Source organism: Acomys russatus, chromosome 21 (assembly GCF_903995435.1).
Source record: "Acomys russatus chromosome 21, mAcoRus1.1, whole genome shotgun sequence".
Classification (NCBI taxonomy): domain Eukaryota; kingdom Metazoa; phylum Chordata; class Mammalia; order Rodentia; family Muridae; genus Acomys; species Acomys russatus.
In genome coordinates this window covers 17001690-17023640 of record NC_067157.1, presented here as the reverse complement: position 1 = coordinate 17023640, position 21951 = coordinate 17001690, and the positions used below count along the sequence as shown (strand labels likewise).

General features: G+C 42.4%; 1 protein-coding gene across 2 annotated transcripts in view; it reads left to right on the top strand.

Annotated features, from left to right (window-relative positions):
* Window positions 1-21951, top strand: part of Ros1 (ROS proto-oncogene 1, receptor tyrosine kinase) — a 118065-nt gene that overhangs the window by 54718 nt on the left and 41396 nt on the right. Inside the window, exons 22-31 of one of the 2 annotated variants that reach the window (XM_051164260.1) lie at window positions 292-554; window positions 2717-2780; window positions 3084-3286; window positions 5138-5343; window positions 6894-7177; window positions 8543-8722; window positions 16711-16910; window positions 18370-18514; window positions 19277-19509; window positions 19604-19780. In XM_051164260.1, coding sequence (XP_051020217.1) covers window positions 292-554; window positions 2717-2780; window positions 3084-3286; window positions 5138-5343; window positions 6894-7177; window positions 8543-8722; window positions 16711-16910; window positions 18370-18514; window positions 19277-19509; window positions 19604-19780 — 1955 coding nt within the window. The remainder of the gene's footprint in view (window positions 1-291; window positions 555-2716; window positions 2781-3083; window positions 3287-5137; window positions 5344-6893; window positions 7178-8542; window positions 8723-16710; window positions 16911-18369; window positions 18515-19276; window positions 19510-19603; window positions 19781-21951) is intronic. The other variant, XM_051164261.1, reaches the window with a different exon arrangement.

The following is a 21951-nucleotide window of genomic DNA, read 5'->3' as shown; positions in this document are numbered from 1 at the left end:
GGGTACAGATGAGAAAGATGAACTTCAATAGTAAATAAGAGGACATTGGGTAGGATGCAAGGACATCATTGGGTAGGATGTAAGGATGTCATGAAGATTTGCTGAAATATCAGGACGAGCTTCTGAAGAAACTTGTTGATTATGCATCTAAACAGAGCCCTAGGAGTGACAGCAATGAGCTTCCGTTATCTGGGATGAGAAATACTTCTGCTAAGATGTCCATACCATGATCACGGGTATCAAACTCAGCCTTATATTGCATTCTGCTCTGTCTATGTGTCTACTTTTCAGTTCCATCAGTACCAGAGAACCCCAGAATATTTATACTGTCAACTGGAAGATACACCAAAAAGAATGAAGTTGTGGTAGAGTTTAGGTGGAATAAGCCTAAACGTGAAAATGGAGTGCTAACCAAATTTGAAATTGTCTATCATATATCTAAACAAAATGGCACCAACGAAACAACCAAAGACTGGATTTCTGTCAATGTCTCAGCCCTAGTGATGTCTTTTCAGCTTGAGGCCATCAGTCCTGGGTATACTGTTGCCTTCCAGGTATGAGAGAGAAAATGAGGATTCACATCTTTTTGCTTTTGGAATTTATTATTTTAATCTATGTTCTTGCATTTCTGCATTTGAGCATGTACATGTATGCGCATGGGGGCTAGAGACATCGAATCTCTTGACTGTCTCTCCAGATCCTGGGCTATGAATCTTAGTATTTTGGTTGAGAGTCTAACATTCAATGGCTGAGCCATCATTCCAGCCCCATGATAGGAATTTTAATAGTGTAATAATGGTGGCTCATTAAAAGACTGGGTTAAGAAGTCCTACTTTGTCCTCATGGTGGTTGCACATGCCTTTAATGTCAGCACTCAGGAGGCAGAGGTGGACGGAATCTCTGTGATTTTGAGGCAAGCTTGGTTTACAAAGCAAGGTTCAGGAAGGGTAACAGAGAGAAATGCTGTCTTGAAAAAAAAAAGGATTCTTACGTTGTTAGTAATTTTATTCCACTGTGAGCAGAGGAATAGAGTGGTCAGAAGACGTACAGAGGGCAGACAGCACAGCCCGGGTAGAGGATGTTTTGAAAACAGTCTTGCATTCAAAGCATTGTTCATATTTAGAGTAGGGCCTCATGTGCTTGTGTACCTAGGCCACTGCCACAGCCGGTTATTTTGTACTCGTTATCACAGTTGGTCCCTGGAACTGTCAGCTAACTCCCAAGGCTGCATGATGGGGCAGTGATACGCCACATGCAACTTCTGTGGTCCTTTGCAACATGGGACACAGTATCTCTGTGAGTGACCTGAATGCCCAGACTTGGAACTTCATACAGAAAGAGAAGTTGAGGACCCGCATAGCTGATACCTCACAGTAACCATCTGTCCATTAAAAGAATAAAAGGATGAGGAGTGAGGAAGACAATCTATTGCCCTTGAACTCTAATGCTTTAAATTTATGACATGATTTTTTACTTAAATAGATAGCTTGATAATTTTCATTTCTGCATCGATTACTATATTCTTTTTTTGAAAATCTCATGTGCCTTGGTGTTTTGCCTGCTTGTCTGTGTGAGTGTGCTGGATCCCCTGGGTTGGAGTTTCAGACAGTTGAAGTCCAGTTACTATATTATTGACAGCAATACATACAAATACAAATAAATTACATTTATTTTCTACATCTCCTGGGCAGAAGTGTTTTGCATATTATTTTGGAGGTGTTAGTTTCCTATGAATCTTTTTTTTTTTTTTGGTAAAATTCAAATTTAATAATTATATTAATAATTTATTAGGTATATATATATATGTGCTAATCAAGAGTCACAGATAGAAATTAAAAATAATACTAATTTCTATTCATTAAGACCAGCAAGTGCTCCAGTTAGATCCGCAATCTAATTGTGTCAGTATACGTTTATATGTAGCTTCAAGTTTCACTCAGTAGAGAGCCACACCAAGTGGTAGGTCTGGTTACACCCAACACAGTCTTATTCAGAGTCGAAGACTGCTTGAGTTGACAAATGCATGCACAGACATTACTACATCATGTGGCAAAACACATTTAATGTTAGAAGTGTACTACAACAGTCTGGTGCTTTCTTGGTTCAGACCCTGTACTACGTCGCTTTGAGGCACCAAAGAGAATGTATGTGAAATGGACACTTGCTCTCAGGGAGGAGGCTTGGTTATTTTCTCCTTTGAAACCTCCTTGTAGGAAGCATGGTCCATTTAGCTTGCCCTAATTTGTATGGTCTTATGCCTGTTAACTATTTTATATAACCTGATCTTGGAAAAAGTCCAAGACCCTTTATTTATTTAAAGAGCTCTAGTTGGTGAGTAAAGACTGTATGTGTCCCAGGTGTGATGAGTAGTGTTAAGTTGTGCACCTATTGTGTAAGGATTGACACAATCAAATTAGCAGGTACAGCTTCGCTTCTCTGTTACCCAACAAATCCCCAGATCTTTCCCACACAATGGAGATATTTACCATTCTTAAGACTTTTCTAGACCAGAAAACCAACTGTGGGTACAGGTCAGTATTTCCCCCTCAGTTATTTATTACAATATACTTAAATGTAAACAATGATTTCAAACTATTTATAATGCATATTGGGTGTATACAACGAATACTGCACAATTTATCAGTCTTTGAATTTTCTGCTAATGGGAGCATCTATGAATATATTATAAAATTTTTCTTTCGTTTTTATTCTTTAGGTTCGAGTCTTCACATCCAAAGGGTCGGGGCCGTTTTCTGATACAGTGATCGCTAACACTTCAGGTATTTGTTACCTAAAAATCTGTAAATGGTGATTTGAAAGTATACATTTTTGTTGCTTCGTTTAGGAGTAGAATGGTAGTTCTGGATTAAAAGTCGCGGTCAGATAAAATATTTTTTTCCCCCCAAACCAAAGTAGTTTGAAGAAACTCAGGATCAGAGTGCCTAAAAGTTTTCATTGAGTCTGAAGTGGCTCATGGATGTCAGCCCCGTTGGTGGTTTCTAACCTGAAGCTTGGTTTTTTTTTTTTTTTTTTTTTTTTTTTTTTTTTTTTATGTGTACTGTCCACTTATTTTTCACTTGCAGAAATCAAGCCACTTCCATATCTCATATCTCTTCTTGGCAATAAGATCATGTTTCTAGATATGGACCAAAACCAAGTTGTGTGGACGTTTTCTACAGAGGGAGACGTCAGCACCGTGGGGTACACGGCAGATGATGAAATGGGGTACTTTGCTCAAGGAGACTCGCTCTTCCTTTTGAATTTGCGCAATCGGTCCAGCTCCAAGGTATTTCCCTTTGAGATTCTTTCGAAGTGAAGGATGTAGTTAAGATGATTAGCCAGTGCGTGGCCCTTCAAGATTCGAACGATTGAAACAGTAACTAAATATGCTGTCAGTTAGCCACACATACATAAATAGAGAAAGGGTTTGTGCGTGGGTCAGTCAAGACTGGTTGTTGGTTTTTTGTTCCTGGGGTTATTGAGGGATGGTGACTTCTCTCAGAACAGAATCTGACAGAATTAATCTAAGGAGAGGAGGTTGCTTTTTTTATTCACAGTTTTAGAGGCTTGGTCCGTAGTCATTTGGCCTTGGTGCTTTGGAGCCTGTGGCGAGGGTCCGCTTCATGGTAGGTAGTGCATCGAGCAGCTCAGGTGTTTGTCTCTTATTCGTCAGGGGACAGGCAGAAAGAGACCTGGGTTCCACAGCCTCACACCCAGTTTACCCAGCGACTCCTCACAGGGTACCACCTCTAAAGGCTCACTTCTTCCCAGTAGCCGACAAGGTTTGGAGCATGTCTTTAGCACACGGGTTTTAGGAGGCAGGGAAAGCGTTATAGGCTTTGCTCTTCATAAAGCTGGTCTACTGACGCTTGGAGGGCAGTACTGCATAATGACTAAGGTGGCGAGCGTCAGTGTCTGACTTCATGGGACTTATTTCTGCCTCTGCTGCTGCGAGAGCCGAGACCAGAAAGTATCAGCTCTCCAAGTGGCATCTGATCTTCGGCTTCCCATGGAGATCAAATAAGGTGATCGATTAATACACATAGCACAAACGCCTGGTCTGTGGTAGCCATTCACTAAATATAAATTAATATCAAAGATAGAGTAGCGTAACTGCTATGCAGTGAGCTGGGTATGGTAGAATAACAGCCCGGGCTAAGGTGGGGCTCTGTCCAAAGCAGAAACCTGTTCTGCCTAGATGAGCCAGGTGAAGGTGGGGGGAGAAAAGCAGCAGGGGGCGCTCGAGGGTTAAAAAGTCTGGGAAACAAGGGAGCCACAGAGCATGCTTCCCAGTAAGGACAGGGAATGTGAGGGAAGGTAGGTGTGAGTAAGGCTGAGAAAGCTGGAGAGGTGGGTGGGATAACAGAGATCAGTCTAGAAGCTAAGAATAAGCTGTTAGAGAAATTTAGTGAGTCATTTACGGATCAATTTTTTTTGCTTGTTTGTTTAATTTAAAATCTTAAAAAATTATTTTATTATATTTTCTTGGTTTTGAGATAGAGTCTTACCTAGCACAGGCTGGCCTCACATTAACTATGTGGTTGAGGCTGACATTGAACTCTTGGATCTCCCACCTGTTCAGTGCTGGCCTCACAGATGTGCACCACTGCTTCCAGCTTCAAAGTATGTTTTAGAATGTACTGTCTTTCAGCAGTGGGGTCACAGAAGCCCGGGCAGGGATTTCCGTAGAAATTAACTCCCCGTGCAGTGATATGAGAAGAAAATGAAGGCGGAGCCACATATATACAGTTAACATTAAGGATCTTTAGCAATACGAAATGCAAGACAAAAACAGGTTTAGGGTAGGGCAATTGGTTCTTGGCTTTAGAATAACCCCTTTGAGATGCTCACTAGCCAGTTTGATATTTGAGTTCCTGGCTGAATGAAACATCTTGTCTGAAGATGAGGAGTTTTAGGCCTGGTCTGTAGATCAGAGGTGAAGCCAAGTGACTAAAATAATCTAGGAGGAATCTACGGGGTGAGAAAAAGGCTTGTGTTAAAGTTGTCACAGCACAGAATGAATGAGGCCTGGGGGTTCCAGAGAGGTTCAGTGGCTAATGATACGAATAGTCATAGAAGTCTTCAAATGAAAAAGAATGAACACTCTTCTTGGCTGTGCTCTCTACCCTGTGCTAAGCTTTTCCAGGACGTGCTAGTTTCTAATGCTGCAGTTATCGCAGTGGACTGGATTGCCAGGCACCTCTACCTTGCTCTGGAAGCATCCCAAGAGGGATCACAGATATTCGACGTTGATCTTGAGCACAAGGCAAAATCCCCTAGGGAGGTGAAGATTTGCAAAAGGCACTCAACAATAGTTTCTTTCTCTATGTATCCCCTTTTAAGGTATGATCGTCTTTATTGCGATGGAGTAGATACAGATTTTAATGTATATCTTTGCTTAATATTAGAAACTGATAATGGTGAAATAAGATGCTAAAGGCTCATGGGTAACTTTATTTTCTGCTGTGTAGAGCAGACAATGCTGACAATAAGCTGGCTATGTAGCCGCTGATGACCTGAGCTTCCTTCTAATCTTCTTCTCTTAGTTCCCAGGAGCTGGGATGATAATGGTTGGGAGCTGTGTTACATTGCAATGAGTAATTCTGATCCAAGATTGGTGCTCCGTATATGTCATCCCAATTACTCAGAAGTCAGAGGCAGGAGTGCTGTGGGTTCAAGACCAACCACAGTGATTTAGTTAGACACCCAACTCAAAATGTAGAAAGACTAAGACGTAAGCCTCAGAGACAGCAGTCTCACCTAGTCAGCAGGTTGGACTTCTACCATATACACTTTGATCCCACAGCCAACAATTCAGATTATAATCTTAATGTATGTTGAAAAGTTGGCTAACCCACAGGTAGGCTAATTACAGGAAGCAAAGCCATAACAAAAATTTAAAAAATTTATTTATTTATTATGTATACAATTCTGCCTGTGTGTGCCTGACCGCCAGGAGGGGGCGCCAGATCTCATTATAGATGGTTGTGAGCCACCATGTGGTTTCTGGGAATTGAATTCAGGACCCCTGGAAGAGTAAGAGTGTTCTTAACCTCTGAGCCATCTCTCCAGCCCGCGCCCCCAAGCACATTTTTTTTAACCTGTGAATTTTATAACTGCCCCAGGTGGTAAAGACAGGAAGTAGATGAGGCAAGGACAGGATGGGCAGCACAGATGGCCAGCAGCTGTGGTACAACAAAAGCTCCTCTGGGTCCACCCATCTTTATAAAACCCATATCTTCATAATAGAATTTTTTTTGTGTGTTTTTTGTTTTTGTTTTTTGTTTTTTGTTTTTGAGGCAAGGTTTCTCTGTGTAGCCTTGGCTGTCCTAGACTCCCTTTGTAGACCAGGCTGGCTTTGAACTCACAGCAATCCGCCTGCCTCTGCCTCCCTAGTCCTGGGATTAACATAATAGAATCTTAACACCTCCATTTAGCAACTGAGTATCATTTTTCCAGCCCAGAAAGGAGATTTTTTTAATTGCTCCACAAGCACAGACATAGACCATTTTGAAACTAAGTTGTTTATTGGCATTAAGAAACAGAAACAGAGAGTAGAGAAAGGCATGCTGAAAAATATGAAAATATGCTTAGAACTTACAGTCACTGATGGCCACTGAAGGTGCTCTGACTAGGAGTCCAAGGTCACCAGAGCCCAGGGCTTTGGCTGTAGTTAATTTAAAAAATTAATTAAAAAAATCAGACTACAATGAGTTGGACTTCCTGTGACCTCCTCCATTTCAGAAGTAAATTATTTGATATTTGGACATGCTTATTCCCAACAGTGTATTTGTTCTCTCATTATCATATATGGTTGATCTTCATTCAAAATTAATATTTGAAGTGACTCATTTTCCCATTTAATTAGAAGGGTTTCCCCTTCTTCTTTATAGTCGCTTGTATTGGACAGAAGTTTCAGACCTCGGCCATCGGCTGTTCTACTGCAGTATTACCAATCACACATTGCACCACATTCTACAACCCAAGGCCTCAAGCCAGCATGGAAGAAGTCAATGTTCTTGCAGTGTGACGGAATCCGAGTTAAGTGGGGCAATGACTGTCGATACCTCTGACCCAGACAGACCATGGATATACTTTTGCAAAGGGCAAGAGATCTGGGCCATGGATCTGGAAGGATGTCAGTGTTGGAAAGTCATCACGGTGCCTTCCGCCCTTGGTAATGTGCTGATGTGTGCCTATCTTGTCTTCCTCTTTTCGATAGGTTTCAGGTAAGCCAGGGTAGACACAAATTCACTCTGTCGCCAAGGATGCCTTTGAACTTCTGACTTTCTCACTCTACCTCCCAGGCGCTTGAATTACAGATGCGGGTCACCAGGTTTAGTTTTATGAAGTGCTGGTCATCAAATCCAGTGGTATGTGCTCGGCAATCTCAACTGAGCTATATTCCCAGAATGCATATGCTCATTTTTAACAGCGGTCTCTCCTATCCATTAAAAAGAGCTTGCAGGGGATGGAGGAGATGACTTGGTTAGTAATGCGCTTGTTGCACAAAAATGAGGACCTGAGTTTGAATCACTAGCACCCACATAAGAAGCAGATGGTGACGCTCACCTGTAATCCAAGCAGGAAGAGGGTGGAGTTAGGAGATCCCTGGGAATTGCTGGCCTGAATTGATGTCTAGTAGAATTGGTGAACTCTGGGCTTATAAATTTTGATCACACAAGCACTAATTAAAATTATAATCTCAGCCTGATGTGGTGGCACACACTTTTAGTGCCAGTACTTGGGAGGCAGAAGCAGGCAGATTTCTTTGAGTTTGATACCAGCTTGGCCTACATAGTGAGGCCAAGTCAGGATAGCCAGGGTGATATAGAAAGTCCATGTCTAAAAACAACATCAAACCAATCAAACAACCAAACAACAAACAAACAAAAATAAACAAACCAAAACCCTAATTATAATCTTAATCCTTATTGAGTCTGACTAATTTAAGATACTAGGAGGCAACTCATAGCATATTGACCTCTGGCCTCCATATATGCACCCGAGTGCATGCCTGCATATGTGCACATACACATGCATACACACACAAGCATGAACATATGCATATACCATAAGACATGTACACAAATCCAATAAAGAAGGATTATTGCAGGTTTGGATAGGCTGATCAACCCATGAACTGCTTTCCTGGAAAGTGTGAGGACCTGAGCTTGGGTCTCCTGTGAATAGTGACACACATCTCTGTAATCCGGAGATATCACGATAGGAACCAGAGGCAGGTGAACCAATGGGAGCTCACTAGTCAGCTAGGATTAGCTATTTGGTCACAGTCCAGACCAGTGGAGCTGGTGGTGACAGTGTCTCCTGTGACTTCACTGGGCCAAGAAACAAAGTAAGAAAACATTGTTGAGTCAAATAGCATAAAATAAGTTTTTATATGGAAAGATTTAAAACTTAGCACTTTTCCTAGCAGAAGAATAATTTCATACATTATTTAGAGGAGAAAACTCTGATGTCTTATTTTGTGTTATTTTATTTCTTTGTCCGTTAAATTTTTTTTCTTCGTGTTTGCAATCAGCAGGGCAAAGAATTGTTAGCTTAACAGTGGATGGGGAGTTTATATATTGGCTCATCACAACAGAGGCCAACACACTGATTTATCAAGCACAGAAGGGAAGCGGGACCATCCTCTCCCAGGTGAAGACCCCCGAGAGTAAGCATATCTCGGCTTACAATTTAGCTCTGCAGCCTTTGCCAGGTAAGGGAGTTGTGCACCCAACACGTGTGTTTCCTTCCACGGCTGTCTGTCCCTGCAGTCTCTTTCACCCCACTTGCTGTTAGGCCTGCCTGCTGTTTTCCCTGACTCACAAATGCACACAGCTTGGACTGCAGAAGGCAAGATTAGAGGCGGGAGCCCGTGACCTGTCCTCTCCACCTGTCCTCACTCTCTCCTGTCTTCTTTCCGCCTTCTAGTGGGTGTCAAAAGCAATGCACGAAGCTTCTGCTTTCTTTCAAGGTCAAGTGCTGTGTCGGTCAAACTATCGTGTATTGTGTATCGCACAGATTAGGTAGACCTGCCTTGTGAGGCAATGTTAAAAGAAGTTCTTTAGAAAGAAGGAAAATGGCTTGGGTCAGAAACTCAGATCTATGTAATGAAAGAGGGGTGTCAGAGAAGCAAGTAGCCAAGGGGGAACTAGGATGATTATTTCTCTTAGTTGTTCTAAATGTAAGGTTGTTCACAATATGTGTGTGTGTGTGTGTGTGTGTGTGTGTGTGTGTGTGTGTGTGTGTGTTTATAGATACTTCACTTGTCTTTCAACTTGTATAGAAAATAAAGATCACGCCCCCGTAGAGACAAAACCTCAGTGTTTACATGTGGAGCTGTAGGAAGGAACACTACCCTAGTGAGGTGTGGTTTTTCGAGGGAATCCGTGCTATAACAAGCCAACCCCGCAAGGAAGGATGCTGTGGTGTATAATGGGTTGACAACTCGGGCATTTCTAACTCCAATTATTTATAGATGGTGAGCTTGGCTCCCAGTGAGAATTGGGAGGAGGATTATTTCTCACTCAGAGGAGAATTGAGACTCTTTGGAGGGAGGTACATCAAGCCAATGGGGTCCCCATTTGTCCTCCTTTGCTTTGCGTTTTCTATCTGGGCCTGGGACATGGGACTCCAAGGTGATCTGTCTTTATTGTGATGTCCATCCAGTGGGCGTTCTACTGTGGGTCCAAGATGAGTTCCTTTTAGTGCTGGCATCATGTAATGCTTCCTGTCTGCTGTCCCCACCTGCCCTGTGCCATGTGTGGGCAGGAGTCAGCCCTGTTTCTCTACCACAGCTGATAGTTGGGGCACACTTTCTTTTTAAAGAGTTTTTAAAAGCTCACAGAAGATTAAGGTGTGGCAACCAGTTTAGATCCGGAAGCCACAGATAAGGTCCCTCTCTCTCTCTGAGAGTAGAGAGGTAAAGGGCTGACTAGCTGCCAGGGCCACAGGAGTCAAGCTGTGGATAAGAATATCTTGGCGAGCTCAGGAATTTACAGGCTTAAAACAGCACATTTTGTAAGATTCAGCCCTCAAATGCTCTCCTTGTTGGCTGTGGAGAGTATTTGAGTGTGACGAGACCCAGAGACGCAGCTGGAGCCTGCTGTAGGCTTGAGGTTAGAGGCAGATCTGCATGAGGGCATGCAGTGCAGGCGGAAAAGCAGCATAGGTTGGTTTACTAACCAGCTCACTCTGACTGCAGCATTGGCTGTCCTGCACTTGCTTTGTACACCAAGCTGGCCTCAAACTCACAGAGACCTGCCTGCCGGAGTGCTGGAATTACAGGCATGTATCACAGTGCCCAGCTAAGGAGAATATTTCTAACAAATTAAGTTGGAAAGAACTTTTTAATTATCACAAAAATTAGCTAACAATGGACTCTAAACCTAAAGGTAAAATATTTGGAGGGAAAAAAAAAAAAAAAAAAAGAGAGCGATGAAGCTGTGAAAAGATTTGGAGGGAAAAGCACACACACAGAAGGCAATAAAAGAAACTAAACCGAAAAGGTCACCTAGTATACGATTCCAAGTGTGGGGCATTCTGCAAATGAAGAAACCGCCATCATGGCGTGTTGGTTAGTTTTTGTCAACTTCATACAAGCTAGAGTCTCCTGGGAAGAGAAATCCTCTGTTAAGGAATTATTCCCATCAGACTGGCCTGTGGGTCATATTTTTCTTCTTTTATTAAAAATAGTTTTCCCCCTCATATAATATATTCTGATTCTGATTCATTCCCTCTGCACCACCACCCCCCCCCCCCGTGCTCCTCTCTCTCTCTCCCTGCCCCTTCACTCTTGTTTCCCATGCCTTTCTGTCTCAGCATTTTCTTAGCAGCTAGTTGATGCAGGAGGATCCAGCCCCCTGTGGGCAGTGGCATCCCTAGGCAGGTGGGTCTGGGAGGATAAAGAAAGCTGAGTAAGCCAGAGGCAGCAGAGCTGTGGCCAATGCACCTTTTCAGTCTCGTACTTCAGTTTCTGCCTTGGCTTCCCCCCAAATAACAGACTGTAGCCTTGATGCCAAATCAACCCTTTCTTTCCCAAGCTGGTTATGGTAAACATTTTTCACAGCAACTAAGAAGCAAACTAGGACAGGTGGGCAGTAGTGAACTCAGTGGTCGCTAGGGATGATGGGAAAAGGGATAAGTAGGTGGAGCACAGAGTGTGTATGTAACAGAGGAGTTATAACACATATATCTCAATATCTATCTATCTATCTATCTATCTATCTATCTATCTATCTATCTAATGCACAGCACAGCAGAGAAGCCTGATGCAAACTACAGCCTTTAGGTAATGATATCTTCCAGTAGGCTCGTTGATTGTGACTCACGTGGTGCTTTGATGAGGATTATTGGTAATGAGGGAGTCTATGTATTTATTGTGATATATGAGCGAGCTCTCCGATTTTATATAATTTTTACTGTGAATTCAAAGCTGCACTATAAAATAATGTCGATTAAGAAAAAAAAAAACCCAGCACCAACACATACCTAGCAGCAGAGGCTCTAAGGGTTGCATGATTTTTATTATAGAAACTCGTTAGTCTAAGACACTATCATTAGCATGGTCAAGTGCTGTGTCGGTCAAACTATCGTGTATTGTGTATCGCACAGATTAGGTAGACCTGCCTTGTGAGGCAATGTTAAAAGAAGTTCTTTAGAAAGAAGGAAAATGGCTTGAGTCAGAAACTCAGATCTATGTAATGAAAGATGGGTGTCAGAGAAGCAAGTAGCCAAGGGGAAACTAGCTTTCCCTTTACAGAGGTGTAGGTTCATTTGGGAAGGGTACTTTATCTCCATCTGCTGGAGATTTTAGGAAATTACCAGTTTCTTTGCTCCTGAGGCATTCAGCATCTTCAAACTATGGGATTTGAAAAATAGAAGAATGGAAGGGAGGCATGGCGCAGGAGGAAGGAAAAGAGGCGGGGAGACACTTTCCTTCTGTACCAAATGACATTTCCAACACTTCAATATACCTACCATATTAGTTAAATAAAAACAAATAACATTAATCTTTGAGTGATTTTTTTTTTTGGCTCCATTTCCCCTAATATGGGCATCCCATTGTTTATTTAGACCAGAGGTCAGTACAAATGAATAGCATCATGGGACCGGAGAGCGGCCCATTCTGTGCCATTAGTTAAATTATCTTTCTCAAATCCTTAGGACTTCCCAGGGTCCTCAAAGTTAGACTCACAGGCTCTTAGTGCACTCCCTCTTCTCAGCAATCAAAGGTGTCGATCTAGCCAAGCACTCTTTGCTTTGCTAAGATTTGGATTCATACCTGGAATCTCTAACATTAGCGTCACTTTACAACACCTTACGATTGCTGATGACAGATCACACTAATTTTAAATGTGGAGTGTGAGGAGGTAGAATAATACGTAAACATCTGTGAACTAGATAATTGTCTCTGCAGGAGAAGTGGAGTCACCTTCTCAAGGAAGTCAAGGAGGGGGCATGATCAAATATTTGGTGCTTAGACATTTCTCTCCTAAGCATCTGGTTAGATGCAACGGATACACTTATAGTTAGCAAGCACCAATTATAAAGATCGCAGCTGATGTGTGTCATTCTCTTGTCTGGAAATCTGGGGCAAGCCCAGTCTGAGATTCCGAAGTTCCATGTCCTAATGGTGGATAAGAAATAAAGCGTCAAACTAAAAACAAATGTGTCTAAGGTCCACGGTAGAAGAAAGCAAGGTGTGTGATGGGGACACAAAGTAATGCTCTCACCTGCATGAGCATGAGGGCATGGCCAGGGCTTCCCCGGGAGATAGGATGGATGAGGAAGGTCATTCCAGACTGTGGAGGGAGCCTGCACCAGGGGACAGACAGGTGGTAACCTACCAGAGCTGGCAGACCAGGGTGCAGTGTGACCAGGGTGGAGTGTAACTTTGCAGAGGCAGGAGACAAGACAGAACATTAGATAGGAGACATGTTGTAAACTCCAGTAGACAATGGGCCAAGGAGTTGGTGTAGGGTTATGTATGTTTCAGATAAAATCACATTTGTAGTGCCTGGCACTTTACATAATGGTGATGTATTTTAGAAGACAATTTATATGGTGCTTGTCAGGTGAATGGGTCAGAAATTACAGTCAGCTGCATGTGACAAAAATATCATTTTAGGGTTAATTTATATCAACTTGATGCATATTAGAGTCATCTGGGAAGAGGAAACTTCAACTTTGAGAAACTGCCTCTATCAGATTGGCTTGTGGACCTGCCTATGGGGTATTTTCTTGATTGATGTGGGTGGGCCCAGCCCACTATGGGTGATGCCTTCCCTGGATAGGTAGTCCTGGAGTGTATAAAAAAAAAAAAAAAAAAAAAAGCAGGCTCAGAAAGTCATGAGGAGAAAACCAGTTCTTCCATGGCCTCAGCTCCTGTTCCTGCTCCCAGGGTTCCTGTTCTCAGTTTCTGCCCTGCCTTCCCTCAGTGACAGACTATAAAGTGAAAGCAGAAATCAACCCCCTTTTCCTCCAAATTGGTTTTGATAGGTGTTTTATCAGCAGCAGCAGAGCAGCAAACTAATACAGAAATTGGAAACAGAGAGTCAGGTGTGACTTGATGGACCTGATCGTGCTTTTTTTTTTTTTTTTAGTGGAGAGGACTGTGGGGGTATTTTGGGACGTTGGCTTAGAAAAGGCCATTGACTGATCAGCTCTCAATGTACTGTTATGGCAGAGAGGTGCAGATGATGGGGGCCTGCCTAGGGATGTTCCCAAGGGAAGCAAAGATTCTATCAGCTGCTTGTCTGATGTACTTGAATTAAGAATATGTGGATGGGCCGGGCGTGGTGGTGCACACCTTTAACCCCAGCACTCGGGAGGCAGAGGCCGGCAGATGCTGTGAGTTCGAGGCCAGCCTGCTCTACAAAGTGAGTCCAAGACAGCCAATGCTACACAGGAAAACCCTGTCTTGGAAAAACAACAACAACAACAACAACAACAACAACAACAAAAAACCACCACCACCACTAAGAATATGTGGACGGAAACCTTTTCTTTACTAGAATGATAGATCCTAGTGAGCTGGGATGAATAATCAGCTGCTATTAACAAGAGACCAACACCATTGAGGTGAAATCTTCTGGGGAATGTTTCCTTGGGGTCAGCATACAGAAACTGTTGTCCAGAGAGGACCAAGTCTCCATCTCAAGCTGACAGCCAAACTTGGCAATGTCTGTCTCCCACATGGCATGAGCATTTGGTGGTATGAGAACTGAAAGATTGAAGGGGCATGGAGAGCAGATGAGGCTTTGTCATGTGACACAAAGAGACCCAGAGAGGCTCCTGGTGGAGGTGCTACCTCAGTTGCAGTGGAGAGATTTCCAGGGTTGTGACAACCACCGAAGATGGCACCAGATGTAGAATGGAGCTGGCCTGAGCCTGTGTGTGTGCCAGGGGTGGTAAAGCCAGAGAGGTGTGGCTGCTTAAGCCTTTTGGATCCAGAAGATCATGAGTGAGTCCTAGATGCTGGATTTTGAGCTACAGGAGTTGGTTTGGCACTGGATACTGGGTTTTTCTTGATGTAATTGATTTCATATCCTGGTTCTTCCATTTTGGACCAAGACTTTGTTTTTCATTCTTATGAAAGACCACAGTTAAGGGACTTTAGACTTCTTTTTTAAAAAAGAGAACTTGGACTTTTAAATCACTGGACTTTTAAAAGGCCGTGGAGCTTTCAAAATGCAGACTGTGCTTTATGCTGTGATATTACCATGAGATCTTGGGAAGAAGCAAGAAAGGAACAGTTATGATTTAATAATGATGTCTTTGTGTGTCAAGTTGACAAGGGGTCAATTCTGCTGGTTAGTTTATGCCAACTTAACACAGACTCACTTGAGAACAAGGAACCTCAGGTGAGCAGCTGCCTCCCTAAGACTGAACTGGGAGCATGTGTGTGAGGCACTTTCCTGATTAATCACTGGTGTGGAAAGGCTTAGCCCATTGTGAGACATGCTGCCCCTGGGCATGTGGGCCTGGGCTATACAGGACTGAGATAGGCACGAGGCACAAGCCATTAAGCAGCTTTCCTACATGGAGTTTGTTTTCAGCTCCTGCCTCTGGGTTTCTGTAGTGGCTTCCATTGATGACGGACTATGAGCTGTAAGCTGAAATAACCCCCTTTCACCACACAAGTTGCTTTTGGTCACTTTTCTCACAGCGGCAGCCACAAACTGGAGGAAGTGAAGCCTTCAGCGTGGTGTGCCATTGCATGGGCTAGAGCACACAACTTTCTCTGTTCCTAGTGTAGTCTATGTGGCTATTGCTCCCTCAGTTTGTCCAGGGTGTGCCATGGCTGGTTGAGTGTTATCTGCAGGTACGCTATCATGCCATTAGCACCTTAACTTCTGTCTTGCCTACATTTTTGTTATTTTTGATATATGGTCTGTCTAGGTAGTTTAATTTAGTCTTGAATTTATGATGTAGTCCAAGCTGACCTCAAGCTCTTTTTTTATTTTAATGTTTTTATTAGCATATATTGTTTGTATATAGCAATGGGTTGCCTGATGGTATTTTCATACGTGTACATAGCATATTTGGATCATATCACCCATTTCCTTCTTTCAGTCTTTCAGTCTTGCTAACATCCTTCCTCTTCCACCTATCCCCTTTCTACTATTTAATATAATTTTAGAAAGTCTATTTTCTACTAGTGTGTGTGTATGTGTGTGTGAAAGTGAGACAGAGACAGAGAGACAGAGACAGAGACAGACAGAGATAGAGACTATGAATGCAGGTGCATGCTTGCCATGATGAGTATATAGAGGTCAGAGGTCAATTTCAGAAGTCCTTTCTCTTCTACTGTGGGTACCAACTCAGGTTGTCAAGTTTGTAGCAAGTGTCTTTTTTTTCTTTTTCCTTTTTTGGGTAATGTAATGGATTTCATTAGTGATATTCACAGTTGTGTGTATCAGAGTTTGTTTATAGGAGCATGTGTGCTTACCAGTGACCATATCACTAAAGAAAATGTCTTTGTCTTGTCAACCAGTATTTGCACATAAATCTTTACAGGGACTCATTTTGATGACAGTGTCCACATGTCAAAATTTGTGGTGGTCTTATGCATGGGTCTCAGCTACAGTGAGTTTAAGAGTGCAATAGCATGCCATACACAGAAGACAGAATCAAACCTTTGACCTTCTGTGTATCTGCTTCCCAACCGCTAGCACTGTAAGCATGTGCCACCATGCTATCCTCAAACTTTGTTGCATGTCTTCTAGTAAGTTCTTACAAGATTGCTCACGCTCCTAGTGACATCTCAAGTTGCATCTTAGGCAGGGAGTCTTACAGCAATTTCCCCTTCATTATTAATCACTGAGACAAGTGCCACTTTGGAAGGCTCACAGAGCAGACACCTGCCAAGACGGTGCCTTGTGACTGTCCCAGCTGCAACTATAGTTCAGAAAATAAGTTTCTTCTGGGTATGCTGTCTTAAACATCACACATGTTCGAATGTGGAGAAAAGAAAGAGGATACTGGGGAGGACCCAGGATAGTTTGCCACAGCAAGGATCAGGAGGCAAGCCATTTTGTTTTATCAAAGCGCATACAATATCAGGCATATTTCATATTTTTCATATCAAGTAAATGTCCTGTATACTTTACAGATTTGTTTCTAACATTTGCTATTACCTTTGTTAGATATTATTGTATTATTCTTTCTCTACATATTTGTCTTTTCTTCTTCTTATTTTAGATAAAGCATATCTGTCTCTAACTTCAGATATGGTAGAAGCAACTGTATTGAATGCCACCAATACCAGCCTCACACTCAAATTACCCCCAGTCAAGAGAAACCTCACATGGCCTGGCATTACCAGCCCCACACCAACATACCTGGTCTACTATATGGAAGCTGATAGGGCAAACAGCTCCGACAGGAAACATGGAGTGCTGGTAAGCCTGGAGCTGGCTGCTTTTGTCTTTATAAGATGCTCTTTTTTTGATGTATACCTTTTGACCACGTGTTCTGACAAAGACGTTTTAAGCTTCTTTGCTTTAAAATTCTTTCCAGCCAATCACTGACCAAAGCATATTGATCTCTAGCCTTCTTGCCTGGGAGTAAGCTAAACATTAGAGAAACTTAGTAACACTAGCTATGGGTTGCCGTGGTAACTGTTTCTTTTGGGTCCTGAGAGAACAAAGTTTCTTCCCCTCCCTGATTGTCCTCAAGAGCAATAGAGCCTTGTTCCTACCCCCCTAGCCATCAAATGGAAGAGCCAAGGAGTGAATGAAACAAAGGAAATGTGACTATTATGTGTCCTTTTATAACATTTATTTAATATAAAGTATACATTATATTTTTTTGTCTACTTGTTTTGTGAGTTGTGACTTGTACCCTAGGAACTTCAACTGCTTCTTATCTGTCATTGTTTCTCTAGTCGTGTGGAATAATTGACAGGCACTAGACAATGCACTCATCATCCCTCTTTCTCTCTGTCTCTCCAAGACACCATCTTACTGTATAGACCTAGCTGGCAAGAAACTTGCCCTGTAGCCCAGGTTGGCCTTGAACTGGCTGCAGGATGCCTTGCCCCTGGAGTTACGGCATTACAGGCATATATTACTGTGCCTGGGTCTAGCTATTTCTTGATGAATGAACTATCACTACTCATACCAAGTTGGTGTTGGTTGGTGTTTGGTCATTAGACTAACGGAATAATATCTGTCCAATGTTTTGCTTTGAGCCTTGCTTTACTTAAGCAAATCAAAGACGGCAAATTGATCATCAGCTCTAGGCTTTAGATTCTGTGTGTTGTCATAAAGTGTGCATTATTCTTTGGTTGAACAGGCTATGCTGTGACCCTGGATATTTACATTATTAGACCTACTGTAGTTTCCTGTCTGTAAATTGATTAAGATGGGTCCAAGTCAGTAACTCTCAACCTAAGCTTCACCCAAGACAACTCAGTCAGAATTGCCAAGGGTGGAACCGAAACATAGTGCATCCAGAAACCTTCTTGGATGGTTCCAGAGCACATGGCTAACATTGAGAACCAGACCCTCAGGGATGTCCTTCACCCCGTCAGACCTTATTTCTGAGAATGCTTAACTGCCTTTCTTTAATCTTTTATTGTTAAGTTTGCAAACTTTACAACCCTACATTGCAATACAATGAGAATGAAATACTGCCCTCTTGTGGATCTCTGCGTATGCCCTGTGTGCCCTGTGAAGTGAGTCATTTCACCTTGGTCCAGAGTTGCCCGCCAATCATTTGTCAATTACTCATGGAGATATTAAACAAGCCAAGTCTGTTAGATCAAGACAGTGGTGCCAGGAAATATCAAGAATAACTGTTTTCAGTAATTTGTATGAGATACAAGAATCAAATACTTACTTAAAAATTCAATTATAGGAGTCACAGGAGAGTGTAGTCCACATTGAAGGTTTGCAGCCATTTTCAACATATGTGATTCAGATCGCTGTGAAGAATTACTATTCAGATCCTTTAGAACATTTGCCTCTGGGAAAAGAGATGCAGGGAAAAACTAAAAGTGGAGGTAAGTCATGTGTTGATGAGGGTTTCTGTATTGGAACTTTATGGTATGTGTGATGCTTGCGTCTGTTTTATTTTATTAAATCTGATTGCTAAGTAATCATCATTGTGGGAGTGCTTAAAGTTCAGTAAGGACTGTGAACTCGGGGAAAACACTTTAGTGACCTGACCCTGGCTCTAACCCTTGTCAGGACTGAGTAATGTCCCAGCAAAGCACAAAGCAACTAGAAGACAAAACATCAAAATGTAGTTTGGCCAAGAAACACAGTCTTTGGTCTTGCCACACAGTGTCACTCTCTTCCCATGTGTCACAGGTCTCTGCCCATGTGGCAGGACAGGAAAGAAAAGCAAGGTGTAATGTGCAATGTGTTCAGCGCCCTGAGGCTTACAGCCATACAGCTTCACCGTCTTAAAAAAACAAAACAAAACAAAACAAAACAAAAACAGTGGGTAGAGAATCCAAAGAATGGAACTTGTTTCTTTCAGCTGTTTTCAATGATGGCCACAAAGCTCTCGCAAATTCTGTAGTTCCTCACTGGCTGTAGACTTGAGCTGGGGTCAGAGAATGATTTGGTCATTAGGCAAAAATAGAGACCGGCTCTTCAGGCAGCCCGCTCACTTCCCGTGACGAGGCCAACTTTCCCTTGGCCGTTTCTAGCTCATTCCGCTCACGTGACAGCGCTGTTCCTCAACTGACGCTCTCGCTTCTTTCCACCACCCAGGGCTGTTGTTATGTCCCTTAGTCTTCGATGTTATTTATTTTCAGTGCCCGGGGCAGTTTGTCATATTAACGTAACTGTGCTGTCAGACACCAGTCTCTACATCCTCTGGACAGAATCGCAGAGGCCGAACGGACCCAAAGAGTCAGTCCGCTATCAGCTGGTTATGTCGCACCTGGCTCCGATTCCCACGGCTCCTCTAAGACAGGGTGAATTTCCGAGTGCCAGGCTTGCTCTCCTTGTCACTAAACTATCTGGTGGACAGTTCTATGTGTTGAAGGTACTGAGTGTCCTGGGCACTTCTCATTGCCATATTCAAGCTTATGTTCTGAGAAGACTAAGAGACTTTTCTTTTTCTTTTTTTAAACAAAAAGGTCCTGGCCTGCCACTCAGAGGAAATGTGGTGTACTGAGAGTCATCCTGTCACGGTCAGCATGTTTGATACACCAGAGAAACCTTCTGCCTTGGTTCCAGAGAACACTAGTCTGCAGTTAGATTGGAAGGCTCCGTCTAATGTTAACCTCACCAGATTTTGGTTTGAACTCCAGAAGGTAGACCCTTTGATGCAAATCCTTACTTTATGATGTGCAATAAGCTGGAAAGATTTTTTTTTTTGGTCGCATGACTAGAATGTTCTCTTGTATAAATCAACAGTGCTTGCCAACATTTCATTGGCTCAGTTTGGCAGGAGAAGCAGTGAATTATCCAGAGGTTAAGTTCTGTCCAAAATAGTGTCCAAAGTTCAATTTGCTCTTAAGGGATGGCAAAGTGGTTCAAGGGTAAAGGTGTTTATTGTCAGGCCTGAGGACTTGAGTTTGATCCATGACACCCACAAAATAGGAGAAAGCCTGTCCCCACAAAATTTCCTCTGATCTTTAGGCACAAGTTTTGGCTTCCCATCACCTCCCTGGACTAATAAAGTAATAAAAATTGACTTTAGGAAGACTCATGTATGGGGCTAGAGAGCTAGCTAAGGCGTTAAAAGCACTGTTATTTCAGAAGACCCGGGTTCAATTCCCAGTACCCACATGGCTCCTCACAACTGTCTCTGGGGATCCGACTCCATCCTATAGCATCCAAAGAGCAGCAGGGACACACTTGGCGCATGGACATAGATACAGGCATAGCGCCTGTGCCCATAAGAACCCATGTAAAACTGTGTAAGTTAGCTTACTAATTTTATATTAAATAAAATATTAGTTATCAATAAAGTAAAGCTGGATGATATGTTTTCAGGTTTAAAATCTTTAACAATTTGGTGTTTTCTATGAAAGATATAATAAACAGATAAACAAAAGGCCAAAGACTTATTTAGAAGTGTGCTTTCAACATTTAAGTAGGGTGCAACAACCGAAGAGAAATGAAAGCATAGAGCTGCTTTATCCCCAAACTAGTTTGCTGTCTATTCATAAAGTTTAAAATGTCTCTTTATTCAAAATTCTTCATGTGTTATTAAATAGACACCCAAACTGACCTGTAAGATGTCAGGTAATTGGATTCTGTTCAGGAAAGTCATGCTGACTTTCACAGTGGTACAAAAGGCTACACAGAGAAACCCTGTCTCAAAAAAACCAAACCAAACCAACCAACCAACCAACCAAAACAATGTATGATTAAGACTCTGTAAGTACTATTTGTCATTTTACTGTTACCTAGTTGTGTGCATGTCTGCATATGTACACACACACACACACACACACACACACACACACACACACACACATGCATGCTTAGTTTTACTCATTTGTAAAAATAGTTTAATAGTTTAAAATTATCTTGTTTTAGCCGGATGTGGTGGCGCACGCCTTTAATCCCAGCACTTGGAAGGCAGAGGCAGGCAGATCACTGTGAGTTCGAGGCCAGTCTGGTCTACAAAGTGAGTCCAAGACAGTCAAGGCTACACAGAGACATCCTGTCTCAAGAACACAAAGACAAACAAAAAAATCTTGTTTTATAGTTATTTAAAGCAAATTAGTACTGTCAAGATCTCACTATTTCTTTAAAAGTGAAATTGTTCCCAGGTAGTTTTTTTCCCCATATTTGTTTTTACAGAGTAATTTTTAAGTTTATTCTTTGATAGTTTCATACATGAATATTGTGAATTTTGCTCACATTCGCCCGATTCTGCTCTCTCACCTCTTCTCACCTCCTGACAGTTTCATACATGGATATTTTGTATTTTGATCTCACCTCTCTGCCGATCCTCTCTCTCACCCTCCCTCCCTCTGGAAACACCCTTCCCAACACGTCTTCCTTCTACTTTCATGTTTATTTCAGTGACCCACTGAGTTTAACCTGAGCTGCTTTCTTATACACAGTATGGACTTACTGATGGGATCATGGTCAACTTACCCATGCCTCCACCCTTGAAGGAAAAAGACCCCTTTCCCTCAGCAGCCATTGACTGTCCACTGCTCATCAGCCAGGGGAGGGGCCTCCTGTGTCCCTTCCCATCTGTGCTGAAATGCTGACCGTATGATCTTGGTCTTATTCACCCCCTTCTACTGCCCTTTCTCTGTGTCCTTCTCTTGTCTCCTTCCCATTCCCAACAGTAACCCCTTCTGCTTTCCTGTTGCATGCATCCACTGTTTCCTAAAAGTCTCTCTGTTCCTTCCCACAGTCCCTTTTCTCTTTGTAGGTTTTTATTTTTTATTTTTTTGGTTTTTCGAGACAGGGTTTCTCTGTGTAGCGTTGGCCATCCTGGACTCACTTTGTAGACCAG